The 21,566-nt window shown below is 39.3% G+C and overlaps 1 protein-coding gene across 1 annotated transcript in view; it reads right to left on the reverse strand.

Moving 5' to 3' along the window:
* The window catches only part of CADPS (calcium dependent secretion activator), a 476,365-nt gene that overhangs the window by 219,399 nt on the left and 235,400 nt on the right, over positions 1-21,566 (reverse strand). Inside the window, exons 5-6 of the mRNA XM_035728423.1 lie at positions 20,856-21,089; positions 16,558-16,679 (exon numbers count right to left, since the gene is read on the reverse strand). Of these exons, the coding sequence (XP_035584316.1) occupies positions 16,558-16,679; positions 20,856-21,089 (356 nt within the window). The remainder of the gene's footprint in view (positions 1-16,557; positions 16,680-20,855; positions 21,090-21,566) is intronic.

Genomic DNA, 21,566 nt, shown 5'->3' on the forward strand with positions numbered 1-21,566 from the left:
TTCTATTCGTGAAGCTTTTTATGTATCCAGACAAACGGAGCAAATTGAGATTGCTCAGTGAGGCCGGAGCATGACCTTCATTTGAACACAGTGACTTGTTTGCTGCTTGTATACAAACAGTTAAACTGTATCTTAATTCCAGGCTCAAGTTTAAAAGTTCCACTGAATGCTCTAAGGCTGCCAGAGACAAAGATGGTATCCTGATGGTGGAAGCTGAGGAGACAGAAGTCTCCCAACAAATAAATTCAGCAAGTGACTATCAGTCAGACACCTTCCCCCAGTACACAGGATGATGGAAGTTGAATAGAAGTGTTCACTCAAATAGGATGACCAACTGTTCCAACTTTGCCCCCCAGGCACAGGACTTTCAGTATTAAGACCGGAAAGTTCTGGGCAAACAGGATGAGCTGGTCACCCTATTCACCAATATGTAGGAACTAACTAGCTATGAACTAATACCATTCCTGGGAATTTCTCCAAAAGAAACAATCATAGATGAGCATAAAGATTTCTATACAAGTTTATCTATCACGTGCATATATCTGTGGGTATCTATGTACACACACTCACATATACAGAAAAGCAAACTGGAAACACCACCGTAATATTTACAATCATTATTGCTGGTATTAGGATCATGAATAATTTTTAAATTTTTTCTTATACTCTCCCTCAATTTTTGGCAACAGACATATTAAATTTTTGATCAGAAAGTACTGTATCTAATTTTAAAAACTAAGCCAATAATAGGACTGAGCATAGTGCCTTATACAAAATAGATGCTAAAAATATTATTTGAAGTGTATGTACAAAATATGTATTTATTTCCTGCCCAGATTTTTCAGCAGCTGCAACTGTTAGCAGAGTCCTGGGTCTAAGATTGCACTGTGAAGTTGGGAGTCAAGCCTGATTTACTTAAATGTAATTAAACATTATCTTCATGAAAGACTTCAAGTACCCAACACTCACATTATCTACAGAAAACTGCTCCCTTGCTCCATGATATTGGATCCATTGTAGGTTATTTCTTCAAATCCTTTCACATTAATACCTCCCTACCAGCAGCAAGAATTACCATAAGCACGGTGCAATCCAACTTTTAAACAAAGCACGAAATGAAACCTTGAGGAGAAAGTGAATTCATTAATTTTCTTTTTTGGTTTGGTGTCAATGTCATCCTAATGTCAGCATGTAACATTCTGTTAAAGACATGTCTTGGCTAACGTGGAGAAAGAAAAATTTGGTACAGCTGTAGAGTAATTTTTGGAGGGAATAGAAGACCCAGCTAGAGAATTGACTATCTCAGTTCCCAGCTGTACATCCATTACCCACAAGGTTGTAAGAGATGCCAGGCTGGCTTCAACTCACACAAGGTCATTCACAAAGACACAGAAATTACAACTTACAAATCGGCAAGCAGTGTGTGCAAAGCAAGGTTAGGTGGTAATAAAGAAACTTACAGTCATGAGGGAAGGGCCAAGGGTCATACGGGGTTAAAATGTAATCTCTAGAGTACATAGCATTTCCCTAGGGAGGAGTAACAAATGGAAGTAAGAAGGGTCTTGGCTCTTTGTCCCCATGTTTCTTGAGCCTGTCCCTTTCACTCCCCTTCCTCTGCCACCACCAAGCACCATCATCTCCCACATGATTGTGACAGCCTCCCAACTGGTGTCCCTGCTTCTGTTACTGCCCATTCCCATGTAGTCATTCTCCACTTAGCAGCCAGAAGGCTCTTTTATATACGTAAATACCATTAGGTTACTTTCAAGCTTACAATCCAGATTTCAAACTGTGGTCTCCAGACCCTGTGAAATCTAGCTTCAGCCAGCCTCAGTGACTCACTTCCAACTCCCTTCCCCCTCACTCTGCTCCAGTTTCCCTGGCCTTTTACCTGCCCCTCAAACATGCCAGGCTCTTCCTTACAGGGTCTCTGCAATCTCTATTATCTCTGCCCAGCATGCTCTTTCCTGCACCAGCTCCTTCTTTTTGATTTTTAAGCTCAATCGTCATTTCTTGGGAATACTTTCTGACCAGCTTGGCTAATCTCCACGGAATCACCCTGCATCTCTGTTTCCCAGCAAAGCTGGAGGGCCCTGAACCCGCATTTTAGCTGAATGATAAATGGACTGAGGGTTACAATAAATACTTTGAAAAGGTTGAGCATTGACATCACAAAATAAGCTTCTGGGAATACAAGAACCAGTAACATTATTAACAATTTAGTCATTATTATAATTTTATTATTAAAATTTTATAGTCAAAATTTAAACTTTTGTTATTATGCGGTAGGAAAAAGAATTTCTTAGCACTCTCAGCTAAAATCTTCCCTTCGGTGCCCCTATATGGCACATTTATGACAGATGCCAAATAGATAATTACTTTGCTTTGAGGTCTGTGGAAGAGTGAAATATTTTGGGGCCTGCTCTGCCAGGGTGTGGAACTGTCAACAGTGACAATGACTTATTAAGCTTTTCTTTCTTCTGGATAGGAACAGATTAGGGTAAGCTTTATCATATTTGGTTTTATGGGATGAATGCTGGTACACCAAATGGGTCTACAAAGATTAGAATTCTGATATAGCCTAACTTATTTTTCTGCCTTGTACTACAATTTAAATTTTATAAAAAATTTCTTGGCTCAAAAGGGATATAATGTTCCTCTAGATATCAAACTAATACATCCTTTTAATATTCATCTACTTATTTAGCTGTTTGAAAATCTTAATTGTTTTTTCATATAAAATAGTTTTAAAGTTGTAAGTTATGACATATGTTGACAATTTGATAACAAATATGTGTGTTAGTGTGTGTACAGAACCACTGATTGATAGAATTCAACATATAAAGCATATATTAAGATTTTGACTCTAATGTGCATTTAGAATATTCACTTATATTTCAAAATGAATATTCAGATATTAACAATAAGCCAGAACGATATACTTTGCCTGTATTGTAGACATTATCACGTGATTGGCTAGGGTAGTTATTTATGTGATTACATGATCACTGAGCACACACAAGTGCAATGATGACAGACATGACTTTGAAATAACGTGACTATCAGGTCTTCCAAAGACAAAGTGAAGCAAAGTTACTAGATTTTAACTGAATAGTGAGGCCAAACCCAAACTTTGGTGCATCTCTACCCAATGATCTAAAGTGGTCTTGTCTAATGATTGTCTGTCCCGTTAGACTGTGGGTACCACAATGGCAGGATTTTTGCTTCTTTTGTTCCTTGCCCTATCCTCAGCACCATGCACAGTGTTTAGCATATGGTAGGTCCTCACACACATGAGAGAGAGGAAGGAAGGGTTGACTGAATGAATGAAGTATAATGAATAGCATCCTGTGCTCTCCTCTCTGCAATCTCATGCTTCCCTTGATCTGCAAATATCTGTGGGATCAGCAGGTAACAGGCCTGTGGTATGAATTCTGGTCACAGCCAGACCAAAAGAGCACAGTGAGTCCTAAAGGCTGCCATTTCTAGAGACCAGGCTGGTTCTGAGATTTGTTTTGTTTGGAGTCTCTCTAAAGTAGGGAAGTGAGAAAGAGAGAAGCATTTTCCAGGCCCCAAGTCTTGATATACCTGGCTCAGCAGACAATCATTTAGTTTTGCTTTGGAGGAGATAGTTTGTGCGATTTGATGCAGCAGGGAGAAAAACAAGGTGACAACTCATGGCAGGGCAGAATTGGGATTTCAACTGCCAAGATTCCTGCTTCCAATTCCTTCTCTCCTAATAGCCTTCAATTATTGATATTGCAACTCTGTTTTACTACTTGATACGTAAAGCAATGGTAGACAAGTGCTCTCTTTTTATTCCTTTTGTCTCTCTAGTAAATTTACAGAAGAAAAAAAAAAACCCAAACAACAAAACCTTACCTTAATTAGATTGCATGATAGCCTATTTGCTAAATGACAAGATACACCCCACTTTACATAGATTTACTTTAACTGGTGATGCACCTAGCAAGTCCTTGGTGTGCATGTATGGGTAAACATATGTGTATTTTGTTCATTACTTGAAAAGTGATAGTGGTTTGGTATCAAGAAAAGCTCACGAATGGGCTCACTTCATTTTTCAGACTTGTTCTATTCTTTTAGATACTGAGCACTCATTTCAGTACAGAAAACTCTGACATCATTATCATTATGACCATTAGTATTCTAAAGAGGTTTTCAAGTCCATCACAGGGACCTTCTTCTTAGCTTTTCCCAGAGCCATTTGCCATTAAGGCTTAGCTCTGAGTCAATCAGTATTTATTGATCATCTATTACAGGTAAGGTATTATAAGAAAACCAGCCTGATATACAGATTTTTTACAGTACAAGTAAGTCATCTACATATAAATGAACACATTCCAAGGGAAACTAAAAAAGTGCATCTAAACTAAAAAAGGGTACCCAACTGATGACCTTTGTTCCCTGTTTCCCTTTCACCCTGGTTCTACTGAAGACAATAATAAATTATAAAGATAAGAATAACTATTCTTAAATTGTCCCAAGTGTTTTGCATGTATTATTAAATTTGAATCCTCATCAACAAGCCTATAATATATCGTTAGCTCATTTTATAGTCGAAGAAACATAGGTTTAGAAAGATTTAGTAATTCATCCAATGTAACAAGGTCAATGGCACAATCCAAACTACAGATTATCTTACCCCAAAGCTTTTACTCTTATGCTTATACTGAACCCTTATTTTCCATATTATCACCAAAATGTTTCCAAACAGATTCCAGCTATGAAAGGCTCTCTGGAATAGCTGCTTCACCCCAAACTCTCTGAACCACAAGCTATGGGGTACGGTGAAAGCTTTAAGTCCTTATAAAGGAGCCCAGGGGACTTTGGGACTCCAGAGTTTAAGCACTAGAGTCCCAGAAGTTTCCAAACAGCATGATGATTGGCATTATGATAAGAAGAGCATCTGCATTCCCCAGAGGCCCCACACTCATCTGCATCTCTGCAGTGAGGTGAGCTCTGTGTCACGCACAGGAGGCTTTGCTGTAAAACAGATAAGCCACAGAGAAAGATGATCTCAGCAGCACTCTAGCCTCTCTTGAAGAAAGACTCTGATCCAGAAAGAAGCTGGAAGAATTGGCCTGTAGAGAGCCAGGGTTAGGTGGCTGAGTGATTTGGCATGGTGTGGCTCTGGGGGAGGACTCGGGAAGGACTGCTGCCCTTTTGTGTTCCTCTTGCCTTCAGTAACTAGCTCTTGTATCATCAAATTGATGGCAGCCTACCCTGAGGGTCTGTCCTCTGGCTCTGGAAAGAAATTTGGATATAGTGCCCTTCCTCCTTAGGCAAGTTTGGCTCTCTGCTTTCCATGTGTTTGGAGTCATACAGCCTGGATTTAAGGAGTTGTAGGATTTTAGGGCAGCCTTCCTAACTTCTCTGAGCTTCTTTGTTATGTGTAATGAGGACAGAGAGGGGATCTATTTCTGACAGTACCAGGTAGGATTCAGTGAGATTATAGTCCATTTTTGGCCATTATTTCTTGAGAGGTTACAATATGCCATGCACTGAACTCAGCTGCTAACATGGATCATATTTTTCAACACCAAGCCTATAGGGTATATTGTCTCTGTTTCAAATTTGAAGAAACGGAAACTCAGAGAAGAGAGTCTATTTGCCCAGTCCGTGAGTGGTGGAGCTGGGATTTAAACCCTGGGTTTTCTGACTCAATCATATGATATTAGCTAGCTCATTACCTGGCACCTAGCAGATTTCAAAGCATGGTAGGGGCAATTGTTATTGATAATGATTTCCATGAAGAGGGATGATGATCATTATCATCAGTGGGTCTTCTGGGATTTTGTAAGCACCTCGAAGGTCGGGGCCACCCCTGGTTTATCTTTGCAGACTCATCTATGTAGCACCTAACAGTGCTGCTGCATATGGGTCAAATGATGCCTGCTGAGCTGAGTGTCTGCGGTGGGATGAAACACCTGTGTTAGTGCTAATGTGTGACGGTACATTCAACACCATTGAAACGGGGCAGAGATTTAACCCATGACATAACTGTGTTTATGGAAAAGAAATGAGCCTTATTGGATAGGTTTGCTGACTAGTCAATGCTAATTAAAAAATACCTTCTCTTAAATGTCCAGTGGAAAAAAGACAGTCTCTTCAACAAATGGTGTTGGGAAAATTGGACAGCCACATGCAGAAGAATGAAACTGGACAATTTCCTTATACCACACACAAAAATAGACTCAAAATGGATGAAAGACCTAAATGTGAGACAGGAATCCATCAAAATCCTTGAGGAGAACATAGGCAGCAACCTCTTTGACCTCAGCCGCAGCAACTTCTTCCTAGAAACATCACCAAAGGCAAGGGAAGCAAGGGCAAAAATGAACTATTGGGACTTTATCAAGATAAAAAGCTTTTTTTGCACAGCAAAGGAAACAGTCAACAAAACCAAAAGACAACCAACAGAATGGGAGAACATATTTGCAAATGACATATCAGATAAGGGGCTACCCAAAATCTATAAAGAACTTATAAAACTCATCACCCAAAGAACAATTAATCCAATCAAGAAATGGGCAGAAGACATGAACAGACATTTCTGCAAAGAAGACATCCAAATGCCAACGGACACATGAAAAAGTGCTCAACATCACTTGGCATCAGGGAAATACAAATCAAAACCACAATGAGATACCACCTCACACCAGTCAGAATGGCTAAAATTAACAAGTCAGGAAATGACAGATGTTGGCGAGGATGCAGAGAAAGAGGAACCCTCCTACCCTGTTCGTGGGAATGCAAGCTGGTGCAGCCACTCTGGAAAACAGTATGGAGGTTCCTCAAAAAGTTGAAAATAGAGCTATCGTATGACCCAGCAATTGCACTACTGGGTATTTACCCCAAAGATACAAATGTAGTTATCTGAAGGGGTACATGCACCCCAATGTTTATAGCAGCAATGGCCACAATAGTCAAACTATGGAAAGAGCCAAGATGTCCATCAACCGATGAATGGATAAAGAAGATGTGGTATATATACAAATGGAATATTATGCAGCTATCAAACAAATGAAATCTTGCCATTTGCAATGATGTGGATGGAACTAGAAGGTATTATGCTGAGCGAAATAAGTCAATCAGAGAAAGACATGTATCATATGACCTCACTGATATAAGAATTTTGAGAAACAAAACAGAGGATCATAGGGGAAAGGAGGGAAAAATGAAACAAGACGAACCCAGAGAGGGAGACAAACCATAAGACACTCTTAATCCCAGGAAACGAACTGAGGGTTGCTGGAGTGGTGGGGGGTGGGAGGGATGGGGTGGCTGGGTGATGGACACTGGGGAGGGTATGTGCTATGGTGAGCGCTGTGAATTGTGTAAGACTGATGAATCACAGAACCTGTACCCCTGAAACAAATAATACTTATATGTTAATTAAAAAATAAAAATGCAGGAATAGTGAAAAAGAAGAAAAGAGTAGCATGGGGATCATTGTGGATTCTGGACAAAAGAGAATAAAAGAAAACAATCTTCCCAGTGCTCTCTAGATAAGATTTTCTAACAGACCAACAATGGGGTCTCTTAGGTACAAGTGCCGTAGGAATATTATGCAAATGTCAGATAAAATATTCTCTTTTCATTAAAAAAGAAAAACCTTCTTTTACTGGCATAATATCTTTCAGAAAGGCAGAATGAGTTAAAAGTACAGGTTTTGGATTTGGCTCCTGCTCAGCTATTTATTATCTGTGCAATTTTGACCAAGTTATTTAACATCTCTGAATCTCAATATTTCCATCAGAAAACTTTAGGGAATAACAATAGTACCTATCTCATAGGTGTCAGTAGGGCATTAAACAAGATATTGACTATGAAATACCTAGCATAGCACCTGGCCCACAGAAAGTGTTGCATCAATGTAAATTACTATTTTAGACCCAGGCTATTTTTTCCCCCATCTCTCTCTCCTTCCTCCAAACAAGAATGAAGCTATGATAATAAGAGCCAACATGACAGGCAGTATTTTAAATATTTTGTATTTGTTAATTAACTTAATTTTCACAAAAATGTGGAAACTGAGGCACAAGAGTTAAGTTAACCTGTCCAAGCTCATGCAGGCTCCTGATCCTATGCTCTTGTCCAAAATGCCATACTGCTTCTATGTATTGATGAATCTAGACCAAGCCTCTCTTATTTTCTTATTAGTGAGATAAACTGAGTCCCTGGGCTGCATGCCATTACATTATTACATATAAGAAACAATATGCCATTCCTTCCTACATTCTTCCTGATCACTAGGTAACAAGTATAGTGGTTTTCCACACCTACAGATAAATATATTGCCCTGGATTTCCACTAAACAGTGATGGGTGATCAGTCCAGATCCCAGATTACTCCAGCATTAGGTACAAGTGATAGGTAAGTTCAGGCAAAGTATTCGAGGAGCTGAACCAGAAAGTAAATGAACTTTGTATCACTTAGTCCTTAAAGGGCTAGGGCAAAAAATACCTTTGTTTTGTACCTACCCTATCTTGGACTACCCAGGAAATCAGAACTTTCATGAATTTCTCACATTACAATGGAGCATCACTGTGTAACTGTTAAACTTAAGCCACTACTCAATTATCCAGTTCTGAACTCCTACCATCTCTAGAAACTTCACCCAACATCCCCCCCACCCCCCGCCGTGTTACTTGAAATTCCTGAAAACTCTGCCTAAGGTCTGTCATTATGGCTCTTTTTTGGGTCAGCTGGATGAACAACCTATAGAATTGCTGGGGGAGCAGTGGTCTTGGATACCACTCATCAGAACACAGTGAAGCTGGAAAGCTTGCTAACCTGTACAAGATGGGGTGGCAAATTTATGACAGAGTTGGGTATGGCATGAGGAGCTCTGTCTCCGAACCTTAGTCTCTAGCACCCCATTCCTTTCCACCACCTACCCTACTGCTTCTTGTTTTCTCACTCCCCAGCTCACAAGCAAACACAAACTGGTTTTTAGTAAATGTTGTGGCTTCTGGACCAAGCTTTCTGGGCTGGGAGGCAGGACCGCCTCGGAGCGCCCCAAACTGTAATTATAATTTTGCTTCTTCCCAACCCACACATCTTCTGGGAGCCTAGCAAAATTGAATTTCTGGGTCAGTGTTGGCCTTTACCATTCATGATTTAATTAACTCAGAAAGAAGCTAAGCCTCTTTCTCAGAAAGAAAAAACAAGAGAAATGGTAGCCAAGCTCCCACTCAGTACAACATAAACATCTCCTGGACTATGACCTTGAACATGGAACTCAAGAAAGGTAAACACGAAAGCAGGTGATTCTCAGGAGGCCTCACACCCTTGCCAATGAGGTGGCCTTTGCAGTTCTGAAAGCTATAGTGACTCCTGTGACTGGGACATTTGGATTTTTCCCACCAGCTTTTCTCTGTGGCTCTATGCCAAGGATCAGGTCTGTATCATTCCCCTAACCCTAATGCCTGGAAAATAGTATGCGCTCCATATTTGTTGACTGATACACCCTTTGTTCCAAATTAACTCTGGTCCTTAAAGATGCTTTAGGTTTCAAGACGGAAATCCAATCATATCCTCCCTGGCTTAAAACCCCCTGACAGCTTCTCCATGGTCTCGGAATGAAGCTCAAACCCTGAATGTGGCCTAGGTGGCCCTGAGTTGTCTGGCCCTGCCTTGTTTTTTAGTCTCTTCCTGTAGCATGCTCCCCATCATTGACTAATCTCTACTCACACAGCTCTCCTTTCTGGTCCTGGAACACATGGAGCTCCTTCCTATCTGAAAGCCTTTGCACTTGCTCTTCCCTGCACCTGGCATCTTTTCCTTGTTATTTCTTCTTCTTCTTTTTTTTCTGTTTTTTAATTGAAGTATAATTAACATACATCATTATATTAGTTTCAGGTGCACAACATAATAATTCAACAGTTCTATACATTATTCAACAGTTCTGTACATTACTCAGTGCTCATACTCTTGATTCCCTTTATCTGTTTCACCCATTTCCACTCCGGAAACCACCAGTTTGTTGTCTGATTTTTTTTTTGTTTGTTTGTCTTTTTTGTTTGTTTGTTCATTTCACATACGAGTGAAATCATATAGTATTTGTCTTTCTCTGATGGACTTATTTCACTTAGCCTTATACCTTCTAGATCCATCCATGCTGCCTTGCAAATGGCAAGATCTCATTCTTTTTTTAATGGCTGACTAATATTCACAAGCACACACACACACACACACACCACACATCCTTTTTATCCATTCATTTATGAATGGATACTTGGGTCACTTCCATATCTTGGTTATTATAAATAATGCTGCAATAAACACAGGGGTACATGTATCATTTTGAATTAGCATTTTCATTTTCTTTAGATAAATACCCAGTAGTGGAATTACTGGGTCATATGTTCCTTCTCATCCTTCAGGTAGCAACTGACACATTACCTATTCTGAGCAGGGTTTCTTGGCCACTGAAGTACCCTACCTCTCCATCACTTTTCACTGCAGCAGCCTGTTCATTTCTTTTTGAACTAAATCACAATATGCTATTATCATATATATATATATATTTGTTCATTTGCTTATTGCCTAAGTCCTTTACTAGAATATACACTCTATGAGGCCAAAGCTTGATCTATGTCATTCATGGCTGTAGCCCCAGCACGAAGTGGACACAAGGAATGCATCCCACGTATACTTGTTGAGGGAAGGCAAGTGCCTATCATTTATATCATTCTTTTGCATCTACATTTCTTTTTTTTTTTAAGATTTTATTTATTTATTTATTTGACAGACAGAGAACACAGGTAGGCAGAGGGGCAGGCATCTACATTTCAAAGAAGCCATTCAGGAAAAATATTGTTTCCATTTAAAGTGTGCCAAGGCCCAGTACACTGAAAACATTTTTGGTTACACGCAGACAGGAAGTACCATTAAGATGATACATGAGGCAAGGAATTGGCCCCACAACTTCCTTTTCTGACTTTGTAACTGACTTACTGTGGGGGTGATTTAATGCGACTCCATTTGTATGAGTAATTTGGGTGTAATAAGCCTGGCCCATTTTGAGTTGCCATAATGGACAAATAATATATTTCACAGAAGAAAAATGTTACAGAAAGTCATTGCATTTTTTTTTTTTTTTGCTTTAATGTGGTCCCATTAGATAAGGTGCCACTGAAAAATGCTAGGGCTATGACAAGATTTACCAATGAGGGCATCTTATTTTCTTCTTCCCTTGGAAAGTGGCAGGAAGCAGTCTGGTTGTGTTTTCTAATTCCTGACAATAATGAAATCCATACATCACAAAGCCCGTGGCTTGTCAGGGAATAATAAACTGGTTAAAAAATCAAATGTCAAATAGCATCCTTGGTTTCCATTCAGAAGAATATAATTTCAGATAATTTAGCACAATATTGGACTGCTAACTAAAACTGCCTTTCTTTTTAGCCCAATTACTTAAATTTCTCTGGCATTTAACATTCAGGGCTTACTTTCTTTAGAGGGTAACTTACATGGTTCAAATCCACCAAGAAAGCCACTTTGAAGTATATCTTCTACTCAGGGAACATGTTCTGTTTTCTTTCATCAATTTTCCCAAATTAAAGTAATTTGCATAACATCTTCCCCATCTTTGCTATTCCCACGTATCAACACAGGATACTTCTGTGATTATTTTTTTTAATCATATCCAGGTACCACCTGGACTATTATTTACTTAATATATTTTATTTAAATTAATTCACTTTTAAATGTTAATATATTTCTTTAAAGAAGAACACTTATGTCACTGATGCAGAAGACAAAGCAGCACCACCAGTCATGAATGGAAGGTAACACGAATTAGAAACTGTTATTGCTTTACCTGTTTATTTGTTCATATGTTTACTGATTGTGTTCTTTACTAGAATGTCCACTCTATGAGGCCAAAGCTGGATCTGTGTCAAGGCTGTAGCCCCAGCCTAAGGTGGACATAAGGAAGGCATCGCAGGTATACTTGTTGAGGGTGTGCAGGTGCCTACCCCTCCTGTCTTTCCCTTACATCTACACTTCAGAGGAGACATTCAGAAAAGGTATTCTCTTTCCATTTAAACCACTCCAAGGCCCAGTACACAGAAAACATTTTTGGATAAGTGAGATCTAAGCAATGCTATGAAATTCTAATTGGAGGCTCCTGTCTGCAGAAGACGCAGAGCCTGAGGCCTCTGGAGGTGTTAATGATCAACTAGAACCAAATAAAAATGTTCTCCTGAACCTGATCAGAACTGATAAACAAATGGAAAAGCAGTTACTTCCTTATCACATGACTTGATTTTACTCAAAGCCATGTCTTGATAAAACCTAACATAATCTGTTATCAGCAGAGCTAAGAGTGCTGTCTTTTGAAAAACACCTGGCATGGGAAGAAAAGTCTGCTCTGTTTCATAGGAGGTGGACAAATATATCTGACTTCTTGAATCCACAAAGTATTTCTCTTCTCCATTCTCATGCCTTCTTGAGATTGCCTGCCTAAAGACACCATTTCAATTACTTCTGCCTCAGCACCTCCATTGTTTTCCCACAGAAGCAGAAACAGTCAGGGCCCCTGGGTGGCTTAGTTGGTTAAGCTACTGCCTTCTGCTCAGGTCATGATCCCAGGGTCCTGGGATCGAGCCCCACATCAGGCTCCCTGCTAAGCCGGGAGCCTGCTTCTTCCTCTCCCTCTGCCGCTCCCCCCTGCTTGTGTTCTCCTGCTCTCTCTCTCTCTCTCTCTCTCTCTCTGTCAAATAAATAAATAAAATAAAATCTTTAAAAAAAAAAGCAGAAACAATGTATTACAAATGGAGACAATATTCTTTGAAATAAATATCTTGCTTGAAAACTTGTGATAACATATTTTCCTGGCTTTCCACGTTAAAACCCAGGAGAGGAGGACAACTGAATTGAGAGGATATATAGTCTGCTTGAAAATATCCCACATGTAGCACCCAGATTGATAAAATGAAGGACAAACAGAGGACGGACACACACACACACACACACACACACACACACACACACACATACACACACACACCATTTTTTCCAATCACAAAGTATATGTAACTCACGAACACAGCATTCTTATATTATGCACCTGATCCAAAATGATCATGCCACGCAGGGACCTGGTTGTAACTGAAGAGACAATATAGGCTAAGGAGGTGAGGGAGAGCTTAGAACTTCCATTACTAGGTTTGGACAATAATAGACTAGCATTTCCAATGGATGCTAATAGGTATTAGTTGAAATAAGTTTGGGAAACTCATGAATAAACAAAACTAAATAGGTTTATTTACTGTTGGAAATCTTCAAAGGTTTTTAAATGCTGATGAACACTGAAAAACTCAGAAAGAGATGTAATGTCTTGCATTTCCCAAACTTAATCATGGCACCACTCTCCCTGCCCTTGTTTTTACTGGAGTCGTCTCTACATTAGAGTTCTAAAAAAATACACCCTTGGACAAAGTGGATTATGCGATGTACTTCTGGATTTGTGACTGTACTTGGTAAAAAAAACAAAACAACAAAACAAAAGTCAAATTCCTTGTAGACATGATGGGATAAGATGTGGGTTTCCAGTTACTGGGTAAAATTCCTAGTAGCGGCAACAATAGAATTAATGAGTAATAAACAAACTGGCTTGAATTGAATTTTGATTTTAGAATGTATAAATAAAGTAGGGGCATCAGGGGGCTGTAAGAATAGTCAAAGACGAGATTCGGAAGATGAGTAGGGCGGGAAAAGGGCTAAACTTCTCAGATGACAAAGTGGAGTTATTAGGATAGATGAAAGATAACCCTCAAAAGGATACTTTTGGGGGTAATCAAAATCAAGTAGCAGACATGATAGCTGGGGATTGGTAATGGGAACAATTATAAGTAGAAGTAGAGAAGAAAAGGAGAAGAAATACAAGTTTCAAAGAAAAAAGAATGACAGAGAGGATTCTGAGTAAGTCCAAACTAGGGGGAGAAGAAGAAAATGTACCTGCACCAACAGGGTCATTCATCCAACCAGATAAAGCCAGAGGCAGAGAAGAACTTCCAGAACTGAATGATGACAAAGAAAAACGTAAAGAAGAGAACTGGGAAAAGAATTGTGGATTTAGAAGGAAGATGAGTGGAGGTTTAAAGAGAATTGATATAGAAAGGATAAAAAAAGAGACAGCAAGAAATACAAGCATTGCTAGATTTCAGACTCTGGGTATTTATCTCTTTGGGATACTAAGAAATGGCAAATATAGGGCACTTATGCCTTTTTTTTCTCCTATCGCCGACATAACAAGTTCATCATGTACTACTTTCCTCTGAATATAGATTTGCCCTCAGAACTCTTCTAACACAGCATTCAAAGTAGCCACTACTGACTGATTTGACTTGACCCTAGCCTTGAAACTTGCATTCTTAATGTATTTAAAAACAAACAAGCAAATTGTCTGTGAGGTTTTAGTAATACCTGCTCACTGATGGAGGAGAAATAAAATATTATACTTTTGGCTAGAAAAGCAAAATGTTTCAGTGTGAGATGTTTATTAATATGGACATAATAATGCACATGTGTGGATATGAGTAAATACATATATGAAATATGAGCATTTCAAGTAGGTAGACTAAAGTGTTCCATATTTATTTGTAATCTGAAACTCTGTTTTAAACATTCATAAGCACGTGAAAATCAGCTCATCATTTACCCTGGCAGCTGAAACTTTTAAACCCAATAAAATGATATGAATTATGTTTTAAGTTAAAATAGTTCATACGAAACAACAGCCTGTTAGAATAATCAGAGCTTTCTCCTTCCTTCTCTATCTTATGACACCATATTGGGCCCAACATCAAAAAAGTTGGCAGAAACATCAAATAGGTTTTTCTTCCCCAACACATGACACATTTTTAAAAGCACATATAAATAATACAGCATAACATAATACATAATAGCATTGACAGTCATCAGACCATGGTGACAGGTGTGGGAAAAACTTTTTTTTTTTTAATCAAAGGCAGGCAGTAAAAAAGAAACTGCATTCATTTTCAGTTTAAAACTAAGATTAAAAAAAGGGGAGGAAGGATAGTGTGTGACAAGTTGAATTGGTTTCTGTTTCTTCTTGCTTACCTTCATTAATTTTGCCCAGCTTCTGAGCATCTGAGGCCTTTGCCTATTCATGCAAAGAACCACTTGAAGGCATACAATGCCCTCAGATTTCCTCTAGTCCGGGAAACATTCAGGGCTTTCTTTGAACTATTTTGTTTGAACATGCTGGTAAGTTATTCATGTTCTGCTAAACAGTTCATAATGCTCTGGGGAAGGAGAGGCAGTACATTGCTATCAGGAGTTACTGTTTTTATGACTTTTCTGAATTAACAAAAATAAAAAAAGAATGCTCATTAGTCTAGGCTGGCTTGATTGAGATAGAAAAGGAAGGGAAAGAGGCAGTGGGTAGGGAGGGGAAAAAGCAGTGACCTCTCCAGAATTGTTGAGGCCTGAGAGTCTACTGACCCAAATGAATTGATCATCATCGCTCTTATGAACCACTGCTATAGAATCCTCGCTGGTATCCTGCATCAACTCTGGCTCACTCCACTGAAGCCATGGTGATCTTTTTAAAACACATATCTAATCACCTATCCCTGTACTTTCCTCTCCATGGTCTAGCAAGGCCCTTCATTGTGTGGTCCCTTCCTGCCTCACTGGCAGCTTCTGGCATACCTTGTTCTCTGAACTCTAGTCCCACCAACCTTCCTTCCATTCCGCTTTCCTACAGGGCCTTTGCTGACCACAGGGCCTTTACACAAGCTGACTCTGCCTGGAATGCTCTTTCTATTCCCACCCATCTCACTCAACTTTTATAATACTACCTCGAATGTCTTATAGCTCCTAAAGAAGGCCTACTCTGACTCTGTCCCCACAAAGTGATTTAGGTCCCCTGCTACCTCCTCTCAAAGCACTCTTTCCTTTTCAGCATTTATAACTAATCGTAATCATATATTTATGTGATTATATTTCTGATCCTTCCACTCAATGGTGAGCTCTGTAGGGCTACAGCAGTGACTATCTTCCTCTCCACTGGGCAACACTACCTTGTACACACACACTGAACATTTGACAAATATGTGTTGACCAAATGAATTAACGTATTAGATCTAACATAGCACACTGCTATACTGACATAGTCATAACTGTGGCACATAGAGAAAGATTTTGAAAAAAATTGCTTATACCATGAACCAAATATCATTCAGCAAAGCTTATAAAACAAACTTGTATCAAACTCTCCTACACATCGTATCAAAGGATTGAAGCTGAGGTGAACATATAAAGCCTCCAGAAAGGAGACTGTTTTTTTTCCTTTCCTTCTGTTCTCTGCTCTAAAAGAACTGGAATCCTTATTATGGCTGCTGAATAAGAATGTAATCAAGTCATCTTGTTTGGAAAACAAACAAGGTACATGTCTTCTAGAACCTTCTGGGGAAACCAGACCTTTAACTTGGAGTTAGACAAAATGGTGCCAATGAGAACAGCCTTCTGGAAGATGAACAGTGGAGAAGCAGAACTTACGTTGGTTTAGAAGCCTCAGCCTGGTCAGTCTGTAGTTTCTCTCCTCCTTCCACCTCCATTGTGCAATATACAATGCGATTGGGAGCCAAGGATTTGAGGCCTTGGACTTCCATGATCACCACCTGGAAAGAGAATCACACATGGTGGCAGTTACTGCCAAAGCCCATGAACAGCATCCCCCAGAAGAAAATATAGAGATGGGAAGAAGTCACCAAAAAACCCAACAGGTATCTGGCAGCTTTTATCAGTTTTCTATCAGCCAGACTGGTACCAGTCTAGCATGAAGATACAATTCTTCATAGTGTAATTTATTGCCTCCTGGATGGAAAGACAACCCTCACTACTTTAGAAGCTCACAGGGTCCAGACAGGTAAAATGTGAAATGGGCTGCTTGTTTCCTGGGTTGAATGCATAAGATCATTTTTCATTTCTGCAAAGAAACAGGCTCTCTCTTATTTTCTTTAAAAATAGTCTAGCTTTTAATTCAGAACTTGGAAGAGACAAAGGCCCAGAAATTCACTTTTCTCTTTTACAATGAGATAAGTGATAACACAAATGCTAAGATAAAGGGCAAATAACCATTCAGCATTAGAGTTGGAGATGCAGCAGGGAGTAGTGGGGCCTGGGGCAAAACAGGAGAGCATATGCTCCATCTAAACAGAGCAGTTGGTACCCAGCTGCAGCCCACCGTGGTCTTGTCTTTCCTTAGTCTGGAGTTGCCAGATACTGCAATTTTTCCTACCCGAAAATGGAAATCTGAATCAGAATCAAAGTCAGAAATCTGATTTTGAAGTTTTGACAAAAATCCAAAAAGGGAGGAATAAAATACACAAACTCTGGGCAGGCCAACATTGTTGAATCAAAACAAAAACATGTCTGCAGCTGCATACTCTCTGTTCTAGACTGCAGAAAAAAGCTGGTGTTTTGCTGGACCAATATATATCATTCACAATTCCTGGCAGTTCCCACCACTACCCTTAACTCCATTCAATCACCTGCTATTCTCATATCCAGTGGTATGTCCTGTCGTTTATCAGAGGGGAGAGGACAGGAGGGGAGGATAGGGAAATATACCGATTTAAAAATCTGAAGCAAATGACCTGCATCAGGGATCTATCGTAAGCAAGGGATATAAAAATATCACTCAATTGCACTCCAAAAGAGGTAATGGCAGGACACAAGGAGAAGAATATGGTTGTGCAAAAAAAGGTACACTTCTTTCTTTTTTTCAAAAATTTTATTTAAATTCCACTTAGTTAACACGCAGTGCAATATTGGTTTTAGGAGTAGAATGTAGTGATTCATCACTAAAATACAACATCCAGTGTGTACACTTCTTCAATGGGCTTGATTCAAGGACGTACAATAGGGCCTTGAACCAAGTCAGTTTTGCTGCTTAACAGCCCAGTGGTTCTCAAACTTAGTGCAGATCAGAAATATCTAGAGGGCTTACTAAATCCAGAAACTGCTGGGCTCCACCCCCAGAATTTCTGATAAGCAGGTCTGGGATGGAGCCCAAGACTTTTTATTTCTAATAATTTCCCTGGTGCTGCTGATGTTGATGCTGATGATCCAGGAGCCATACTTTGAGAACCACTGTATTACTCATGTGATGTTGGGCAAATGACTTGGCCGTGAAGTCACTCCACTGTTCTTTCAAATCTCCCGAGTCTCAGTCTCTTCATCTGTAAAATGGGGATAATAATATATGTCCTATATCCCCTGTTGTGTGAGGACCAAATAAGATGATGTATGTAATTGAAAATTTCCATACTGGGAAGAACCATACAAATAAAAGGAAATGGGAGGCACCGTAGAAAGAACAGCATTTTTTGTAATTTAAAAGATGTGAGTTCAAATCCTGAATCTGCATCTTCACTGGCTGTATAATCATTTATAAGTTCCTTAACCTCTCTGCGGCTTTGTTTCCACATCTGCAAATGGCTCAAAAGATTGTTGTGAGGATTCACTGAGTGAATGATGCAAAGTAGGCATCATGGCCCTCTACATATACCCATTGTTTTCCCTCAGAGTACTCCCCTGGCGCAAGAGGCCGTGCCACTGGGCAGCCTGGACCTCAGTTCTCCTGCTGCAGTTAACTGCTCTATAGTGTCCTTCCCAGCCATGCAATTTTATAAGTTCATGAAACATGTCTTGTACCAACCTGCAAATTCAGTCTGCCCTGACGAGATGATAATCCTCTATTGCCCCCTTCTCATCCCCCCTCACTGTGTCACCCAACACGCAGATGCACAATGATTTTTGTTGGCAGTTTTAGTATATGTGCAATTTAGTGTTCCAAGTAAAAAGTATTTGGGAGCCCTAGGGAATTTCATTCTGTACTTGTGCTTATGCGTTAAAGCCTGTTTGAATCATGTACACATGGGAGTGTGGTTGGAGACTCACTCACATCTATATTTCAGATAATCAGCTGTATAATATTGAGTACAGATAAAGAATTAGGAAATTATGGATTTAAAAGCTTCATGAAAATCAATAAACCACTTTTTCCCCACTTTCTGTGGAAAGAGGCAGTAGGGAATAAATTGCCACCTCTAATTGGCAATAATCAAATTCAAAGACACCTAAGAAAAAGCATTCAGTACCTCAGGTGGCAGTATTAAAAAAGAAAGAAAGGAAGTTTCTGTGAAATTACACTGATGATTTTTTCACACACCAAATGCCCTGTATTTAACTGAATACTGCCTCTTCCAACTGCTAAATACATGTTGAAACACTGTAATATGACTACCTTGATCTGAACTGAGCACAGTAAAACAAATTATCTGCAGTTAATTCACAGCAAGCCTTAATGATGTTCTAGAAAATTAATGTAGTCTTTACAAATCCTAATTAAATCTACAGAAATTTGATCTATTCTCTTGGTCTCCCCAAGTCTAAGGCTATCATAAAATCCTTGTGGGGTTCTGAGCTTTAATAAGTTATGAATGGTTCTCAAACTTCGGAGTGCATAAGAAGCACTTGGGTGGCTCATTAAAATGTACATTTCATGGTGCACTCCACCCAGAGATTCTTTTTTTTTTCCGACACCACTGAGGCATATTTTACAGATCATATAATTAACCCATTTCAAGTGTACAATGCAATGATTTTAGTAAATTTACTAAGTTGCATGACTATCATCATAAATTAGTTTTAGAACATTCTTACCTCCCCCAACAATGTCCCTCATGTCCATTTCCACTTCCTGCTCCAGGCAACACTAACCTAATTTCTGTTTCTAGAGACTTGCCTTTTCTAGATATTCTCTATCAATGGAATCAAACGACATGTGTCTCTTGTGTCTGCCTTCTTTCACTAAGCAGAATATTTTTGACATTCATCTAAATCAAAGCATATATCTGTAGTCTGTTTCTTTCAGTTGCTGAGTAGTAAAACCCCTTGTATGGATGTACCACATTTTGTCTATCCATTTACCAGTGGATATACATTTAGGTTGTTTCTATTTTTGGCTAGTAAGAATAATGCTGCTATAAACATTTGGGGAGCAAGATTTTATAGGGACATGTGCTTTCATTTCTCTTGGGTAGATATCTAAGAGTAGAGTTGTATTCTATAAGTGGTAAATTTATGTTTAGCTTTTTGAGAAACCACCAAACTATTTTCCAAAGTGACTGCACCATATTTCCCCTGCCTGGAGATTTGGGTCAATAGGTCTGGGTGATGCCAGGAATCTGCACACTGAACCAGCTTCCCAGGCAATTCCAATGTAGCCAGATCAGATCCACTCCCTAAATTGTATGTATGAAAATAAAACGTGAGTAGAAGTTACAGAGAGATTTATTGACATGTAGAGCATTCTGCCACAGTCCCGGTCTGAAGGGGTTCTTTCTTTGGGTGATGAGATCAACTAAAAAGGCTTAACTGCAACAAGAGGCTCTCTACCGTGTAGCCAACAGGAGAGACAACAGGAAGGAAAATCTACAACTCATCAAATGATGCTGGATATTTCCCTCATAACTGCGACACAGGATGCCAAAATCTTAAACTTTCTAAATTGCGTAAGGTCTTTACAAAACCCTTGATCACTGCTTTAAGATGGAAAATAATGCAGGATTAAATTTAGTAGGTGGTTCTTAAGACTGCATTTCCTTAAGGAAAGCATGGGCTCCTGGAGATGGGGAAGCACTTGCTGATTAGCTGACCTATGCTTAGCAAGCTGTTATTTTAATAACTGCTCTGGGGGTGCAAGGAGGAAAGCAAGCTGATTGTGGTGCATCTAATCACCCACATCCTGCTGGCTGTGCCAGGAAACTTTCGAGTTTAGGGCTTTTTACCTCCAGGGAGAAAGACAGCACAACATCTGATTTGGAGAGCTGGTTCTCACTCTCTTCGCCCATGTCGATGATGGAAGCATTATGGCTGCGTTTCAGTTTCTGCAGCTTGAACTCGCCACCTTTGGACACTGGCATGCTCTCCAAGTTGGCCATGAGCAGGTTGACTGATGACTTCAGCTCCTCAATGTACATGTTTTCCATTTCTTTGGATACAAACTTGGGAAATTTGCGCTCCTTAGAAAGAAAAAGAAAAGTATGAGCAGAAAAGTAAATAGAGACCTGATTTACATAGAAGGTTTTCATCTTATAACCCAGAGTTATAATAACATCTACCACTGGTGAAATTTTACTCAGATATTGTGGTATTGTGCTAGAAAAATGTTCACCCTAGTTGAGTAGATAGCTGCCTGCCTTCTAGTCATTTACAATCTCTAACAGCTAAGAGATATATACATAAACGTATAGTAAGAAAAAGTCAAGTGTTTTATTATAGTTCAATTTTTCCCCAGTTTTCTCCAGCAAATTTGATTTGTGGAAAGAAAAATGGGGTGATATTTTTTTAAATCTGGTTTCTGTTGAAACAGTTTTTCTTTTTAGCAAAATGCAATCAGTTGTTTTTAAGTTTGGAGACAGAAAGACACCCTATTTCTGGATACATATAGAGATTTTCTCACATGAATAATTCAAGAGGAGCTCATTTGAGATGTTTCA

This window comes from Zalophus californianus, chromosome 1, assembly GCF_009762305.2.
Source record: "Zalophus californianus isolate mZalCal1 chromosome 1, mZalCal1.pri.v2, whole genome shotgun sequence".
NCBI classification, from domain to species: domain Eukaryota; kingdom Metazoa; phylum Chordata; class Mammalia; order Carnivora; family Otariidae; genus Zalophus; species Zalophus californianus.